Source organism: Ochlerotatus camptorhynchus, unplaced genomic scaffold (assembly GCF_037179485.1).
Source record: "Ochlerotatus camptorhynchus isolate MF236.1 unplaced genomic scaffold, CSIRO-AGI_Acam_v1.1 ptg000161l, whole genome shotgun sequence".
Taxonomy (NCBI): domain Eukaryota; kingdom Metazoa; phylum Arthropoda; class Insecta; order Diptera; family Culicidae; genus Ochlerotatus; species Ochlerotatus camptorhynchus.
The window spans coordinates 440679-447919 of NW_027040651.1; the positions used below are offsets into that span (position 1 = coordinate 440679).

Here is a 7241-nt window from a genome sequence, read left to right on the forward strand (position 1 = left end):
GGATTCTAGATCGAGAGTTAAGTTGATGTTTCATGTCAGTTTGTCGATGGAGTCGTCCCCCTAAAGAAAATATACCAAATAGAAACATCTGTTAAATAATTTCACCAAGACAAGCTATCCTGTGGACATTTTTTGATGAGAATATAGAAAATTCCATCATCACCGAGAGCTATCATATTTTGAAACTTTTTAGTTACCTACACTGCCGATACTCGCATAATTGTCCCATCTTTGCTTGATTTCATAGATCTTACATCGTCCAGGAATAAAAAAAAATCCCGAGCAAGCTGATTCCCAGATATTTATTCAGATAATCCCGAGCAAGCTGATTCTCCATAGGACGGACTAGTAAGACCTAAACTGAAAGAAATTATGGGAACTCTCGAACTGCATAGCGAAAGCTGAGCTTTTTCCGAATTTGTGATCAAACTTTAACCGCCTTCTTTATGCGCTGGAATTCTAAGTTCTAAATATTATTTTCAAAAGTTTTGTTCCTCAGGGCAGATAATCACTTTTTAATTAGTTTTTGCAAATCCCGCCAGATAATTTTCATTACAGGATTGCGTTTTCTTTGATACTGCTGCCTACGGGCATTTTTCGAACGGATCATGAGCTGAAGATCGTCGTCTATTATAATTGAATCGAATTAACCTCGCATTTTTGGGACTGAGGCAGCTCTTGCTTTAACTATAGAAAGTAGTCAGAGATTCAAGAGCGTAATCAACATCATCTCGAGGGACACGCAATGCAAATAACCGGTACGTTGAATAAGTTTTGAAGTAGTACTGACTGTAATTAAAATTAACTATCCGTACTGAATGTAATTAAAAGTATTGAAAATCTAATTAATGTACTTTCTAAAAACTATATACAAGTACTCATCGTTGAGTCCCTGCATTTAAAAAAAAAATGTATCTATACCCTTAATAAGTAGAAGTGATTTTTTCTCTCTGAGTTATTCTTAATGGCCGTGCAGAATGTTCATTGAATTCACTTCAGATACCCTTTTGAATTTCACTACTCTTGAAATTCTACTCACATTGAAAGTCTTCTAAGAATTCAATTTCATTTCTCCTCACAACCCTCAACCAAAATTCCAAAAAATTCTAACCCTCTATGTATACTCCAAAAATTTCGAAGGACTTATGCTCGTTTTATCCTCAGAAATTTCTGACCCCCTCCTACTGACAAAACAACCGTAGCAGTTCAAAGGAACTTTCTTTCCGGTGGAAGAACATACAGAATACATGCTTTGCGGTGGATAAATCCACATAATTCACATAGATCTCCTTACATCCTACTTGGGCAGTCGCTTGACTAGTTTCATTTCATGCGTCAACCAGATGGCGAACGACAACAGCAGAAGCGATCCCGATTGGTGGCTTGCGGCCAACGGAACAGGAACGTACGTAAGTAGCGTAGTAATACCGAGCATTACCTGGAGCCAACCCATCGCGGCTACCGCTGTGGCAGCCTTATACGCCCTCGGTGGCAGAACTCGACGTCTCGAAAGCATAAACATTCCGGTAATCAGCGTCAGAGTGGCTGTTCCCAGCACTCGATGGTCAAACTGAACCGTTGTGGGATTTTCGGTAAAGTTACGCAACGTCGGTGACATGGCAAGAATATCGCTGGGAATCCACCGGTCTGCCATTTTTGGGAATGAGTTGTATACCAGACCAGCATCCAGGCCGGCCACAAGAGCTCCGGACATGGCTGTTACGAATACTGCTGCTTTGGTGGCGTGTGCCAGACCTTTGAACTTAAGCGTAGCGGCCGAAATTTGACCCAGCAGCTTCTGAGCTGGTAGCAATTTGTCCAAGGCCGACCACAGGAATAGAGAGTAGAGAACAAATGCAAATCCAAGATGGGAAGCCAGGCGGTACTGGGAAACACGTGGTACATCGCTTTCCTCGTGGAAACGATCTTCCAGGCCGGACTTGACCATGTACCATCCCATCAAACCTTGAGCAGCTATGAGAGCACCAAATGCAAGGGTACGAATTTTCATACCACGATCCAGATATCCCCTAGACCAAAAGTATGCAGCTGGAATGGCATAGAACGCTCCTATTAGGCGTCCCCACATGCGGTGACCGTATTCCATGAACCAGATCATTTTGAATTCACTTAGGGTTATGTCCTTGTTTTTACTAAAAAAAAGAAGAGGAAAATGGTTCAAATTGATCACATCTTTTAAATTGCCGCTACTTACAGCTTGAATTCCGGAAACTGCTGATACCTTTCGAATTCCTCCGCCCACTCCTGCTGTGTTCGTGGCATCTTTTCTCCCAACAACTTCCATGTAACCATCGATAGCCCGGACTCTGTTAGACGCGTCACTCCACCTTGGGTCGGAGAAATAACAAATCGTGATTAGTTCAAAGCTATACAATCATATTTATTTAGCAGTCCGATAAACTATTTCTGCCATCACAATACAGACACAATATACCACGAATCCATAGCAAGCTATCCCACCTAAAACCACAGCCACAAAGACCATCCCACTGCATCCGAGCAGCCAGTAGCCGACGGCTTTTCTTCCCTTTTCGGTCACCTCCGGTTTTGTGCAGTATCGCGCAAGCGATGTCTGGACAATGCGACTGGGTGTTGTGATGTTTACCTGAAATTCAAAGCTAAAAATTAGTTTAAATTAGAATCGCAATATGATGGCACTTACCTTTTTAACATTCCGAAGAATACTGGAACCTCGTCCAACCGAACTGCCGGTCATGAGAGAACGACATGGGGTTAGATTTTTCCACACGAAACCTGAAGAATTTGCGGTTCCCCGCACCAGAGGGGAAGCCAAACGGAGGTAGCTCAGCATGGTGGCATACGCTTTGGGAACGCAACTACACTTTTAACAACTAATAATTGCTTTTGTTACTATGAACAGAACATCCGCTACTCCGTAAAAGGGTGCGATCAGAATTTGCACAGCAATAAAATTTTGTAATTTCGTAAAACTCTCAACCCTCCCAAGTGATTGCGAAATAGGATTTTTGTTTTGACGTTTCTCGTGCTCGGCCCATGCCCTTGTCCGGCGTTGCTGGTGCTCGCATTATGTTTGTGTTTACAATTTTTATGCTCTGCACGCTCGTTCGAGAATACTCTGAATTTAGTGGAAATACACTCAATTTCATTTAAACTGGATCTACCCCGATGTCAATTATACAAGGTCTGGCCCAACCTCGGGCCCAACCGGCTTATTGGTATTAGTGAAATGTGAAAATGTCTAGTGGCGGTCGTATTTCATCGGAATGTTTATCTTTTTACACGAAACAGCTGTTTTCTGTGCCGACACGTCTGCTATTCGCAGTATGGAATGTTGTGCTGCCGTGACATCGGCATTTGCTTGCTCAGCAATGTTTACAACATTTTTGCTTCTAACACCAGCAAGCTACTTGTTGTTCCAGACCTTGTATGATTTACATCGGATCTACCCCAATTTGAGTAACTAAGTCAGAACTCAATTTTCAGGCATATATTTTTATTTCGCTGGAAACCAGCAAAACTTTGCTGGATTTTGCCGAGCTGGAAATCCAGCAATCCTTCCAGCAAAAAAATATTGCTGGATAACCAGCATAATAATGTGACATAAAAATGATAGCACTTTACTGTAGAACCAGCAAAATTTGCTGGTTGTTCAGTAATACAGAAGAGAAATTTATTTTGCTGTATGATCAGCAAAATTAGTAAAGTATTATTTTGAGAAAAAATCAAAGATTTTATGTACCTAATTCAAACTTAATTTATTTCACATTTTAGCATCATAACTGTATTTCAAATTATGTAGCGATAAATTCAGCGAAAACGAAGAAATACTATCCAATACGATGAATTTAAACGCCGACCGCGACCATTATCCACTTCCTCCTGCAAATAAATAAAAAGTCACATTACTGATGCACTGTTATAACCACAAACTTCGTTTGTGGTTATAACGGATATTTGTATACAAATTTATACCTTTAATAATGATATAAAATCACATTAAATAGCAAAACACGTTGAAAACTAGCATAAAACAATCAAAATAAATCAACTTGCGATAAAGAATCCACCTATAGACACTTATAGCACAGAAAAACAGACATAACACATTGAATATTTCTCACTGTAAAACATGGTCGCTAAAACATTACCGCCATCTGTTGAGTACACTGTGGTGGGTAGTACGCTGAACAGATGGCGGTAGTGTGTAAACGTCAAACGCAAAGGAATTGTCTATGCGCGCCACAGGTGGCGGTACTACCAACTACGATACTTTTAAATTGACCGTTAAATGCTTGTTCGATCAACAACTTGCGAGTGTTATATCTGTTTGTCTGTGCTTATAGCATGGACCCAAAGTGTAAGGACAACAATCAATACGAAACTAACGATTTTAAATTGGCTCACTACTTGACTAGCCTATTGGTCCCAAGCAAATCGATTAACGTACCCCAATCTAGTGTAAATTCCAGTACTGTTTGTTTTGATTCGCTATGAAAGTTTGACATATGAAATGAGCGGTTCGTGGATTTTCTTATGTTTCGAGGGGTGCATCGATTAGCTTCGGACCGAAGATAGTACCAGAGCTGAGCCAAAAAGTTGAGCACGTTTCTTCGGGACCTTCTAGTCTTAGAGTTACCTCTATGGTAAGGACCTCCATCACGCGATTTTTTTTTGGTTCACCTAGTTGTTTTTTTAGTGTACCTGGTGCACCCGGTACTAGAGCAAAAGACAGCAATTTGTACCAGAACAGGTGTCAAAAGTGACACAGACAGCACAACCAACAATCAATACGAAACTAACGATTTTAAATTGGCTCACCACTTTAGTAGCCTATTGGTCCCAAGCAAACGATTAACGTACCCTATTCTAGTCGAAATTCTAGTACTACGCAATGTTTGTTTTGATTCGCTATGAAAGTTTGACAGATAAAATGAGGGGTTATTGGTTTTTCCTATGTTTCGAGGGGTGATTCGACAAGCTTGGGACCGAAGATAGTACCAGAGCGTTAGCGTTGTTATGATATACTTCGTAGATTGGATACTAACGACAGTCACGTCTCTTCTGAAATTCTCAGTTAGACTAATTTCAGGAATAATGCTGGGGAGTAAACATTGGTTCCAATCTAAACAAGAGTAACAGAAGCATGACTGTCGCTATTCCCGGCCACGCCCATCTTTACCATAACTAGGGATAGGGAAGGAAATGTTGATGTAGTACTTACTTAACGAGAGGCCACCGACTTAGCGACACCCTCATAAGTGCTACGGAGTTGGAGGGTTGGGTAGGGTATTCGGTTAGGATTCACCTCAAGTTGGCGATGCAACCAAAAATATGTATTGTTTATTTGTTGTTTATTTAATCTCTCGATAGCCGGCTATCGAAAGAACATATTAATTTTGTTTAGTGATAATGAATTTTAAGAGCTTGGGATTAAACCCATGATTTTCTACTCAGTAAGCAAAAACGATCCCTCCAGGGTCATCGAGCATCTCAGAACCATAACGCTTCGCGACAATACAGGGCTACGTTTTCGCTTGATATGCAAATAGTTTCCGAGGTTAATGTTCAATATCAAATATACAAATGATGGTGGCGATTTATTGTGCTGTGGAAGAGCTTGGGGTTAAATCCATGATTTTCTGCTCAGTAAGCAAAATCGATCCCTCCAGGGTAATCGAGCATCTCATAATCCACAGCGCTTCGCGTCAAAGTACGAATATATGGATGAACTATCTATTTTTGAATAACTATTATTTACGATGATTACATGAAAGAAATAAAATATAAACTACAAACAAAACGTGACTACTAAAATCTCAAAAAGATATTTTTACAAATATATTTCACGCAACCAGGAATTTTAAAACCATTAGACGCTATAATGATACTCTGCACAGGACCTGGGACCGCGTTGTTCTGCTCAATAAGCAAGCCACTGCAACCGACGATCTTTCAATTCCGAAAACAAAAGGCTACGAAAAAATATTTAGGCCTTCATTAAATTCCACTATCACGCGACGTTCAATGTTTCGATTTGCTCTTTACGCATTGTTCAGGCAATCATAACAAGTTATGATCGACGTTACGATTGTTTAAAGTAATATGAGTATTATTGTACAAATTACAGTAGATTGTAAAAGTTACCTCATTATTCTGCAGCGCCATCGGTTTTTATTTCTGGATCTTGAGTTGTTTTGGTGATATACTTACTTGCGGCATACTATTTTGGGCGCTCATATAGGCGTGTACTATGTAGGGTAGCTCATCTGCCACAAACGCTGAAAATATTATCGCGACCCCTCACACGATGATGATGGTGGCGACCGATGGCATGAAGGAAAATGGTAGCCATGCAGCAGGGTGTGCCTGTTTACGATTGTGTACTCACGGTTTTCGCGGATATTTTGGAAAGGTCCACGAAAAAAAAAAACTCCATTGCCCTATCTGTCAAGACGTTCAGTAGCACTCTGCGACAGTGTTTCATTCACAAGTACACCGTTCTGTTTACAAAATGGAATCACACACCCACACTACCGCGCGCGGCAAATCAGGTTCGAAAACCGTTTTTTTCTTTTGCTTGATGGTTCTTCTGTAGCGCCCGTTACACATGTCAATATATTGACAATAAATTGACATACTGACAATATTATTGAAAAGGTGATATTGATGATGATGATTGATGACAAGTATTGACGAAAAGCTGATTTTGAATTCACTTTGTCAATACTCAGAATATATTGACAAAAAACAGTCAATGTTGCTATCAATATCATCTTTTTGTGAATATTGACAACATTAATGGCAATACGTTTGAAGCCTTTTAACCTCAATGTATTAAAGTCAATATTACTTGTCTCAATTTCCCCTCACAAGAAACACGGATAAGCGAAATGAAGTGTGTTTCGCGTTAATGTTTGCACTCGGGTCAAAACAGAAACGTCGTTGCTGGACCTATAGAAAATACTAACTACACACTTAATTCAGATCACCGAAGTCGGTAGGAATTTACCGAGTTTTTGAACAGCAGAACAAGTCGGTAGAATTTTCAAATGACCGTTACACGTGAGAAATCAAGAAAATTTATAAATTTTATTTTTCATCAATAAATTGGGTGAACCGAACAAATTCTGTACAAGTTCAGAATAAATTTTCTAATAATTGGATTTTTCACTGATTTTTAAACTTTTACCGAACAGTTCTGTAGTTCAAAATTTACCGAACGATGGAGGCCTAGATTA

At 39.8% G+C, this 7241-nt stretch overlaps 1 protein-coding gene across 1 annotated transcript; it reads right to left on the minus strand.

Moving 5' to 3' along the window:
* Nucleotides 1–1252: 1252 nt before the first annotated feature.
* On the minus strand, nt 1253–2982 carry LOC135701420 (heme A synthase COX15). The gene is made up of 4 exons (XM_065222211.1): nt 2684–2982; nt 2482–2626; nt 2216–2348; nt 1253–2153 (listed from the first exon to the last, which is right to left on the minus strand). Exons 1-4 carry the CDS (start codon nt 2831–2833, stop codon nt 1298–1300), a joined length of 1284 nt encoding a protein of 427 aa, XP_065078283.1. The 5' UTR covers nt 2834–2982; the 3' UTR covers nt 1253–1297.
* Nucleotides 2983–7241: the final 4259 nt, after the last annotated feature.

What these genes read in the sequence shown, in the direction of transcription:
- LOC135701420 (XM_065222211.1), bottom strand. Translation starts at nt 2,833, where the DNA reads ATGCTGAGCTACCTCCGTTTGGCTTCCCCTCTGGTGCGGGGAACCGCA. An exon ending in CTTTGTGGCTGTGGTTTTAG is followed by an intron (nt 2,349 to 2,481) that starts GTGGGATAGCTT and finishes CTCCGACCCAAG; the next exon opens with GTGGAGTGACGCGTCTAACA. An exon ending in CAGTTTCCGGAATTCAAGCT is followed by an intron (nt 2,154 to 2,215) that starts GTAAGTAGCGGC and finishes TCTTTTTTTTAG; the next exon opens with TAAAAACAAGGACATAACCC.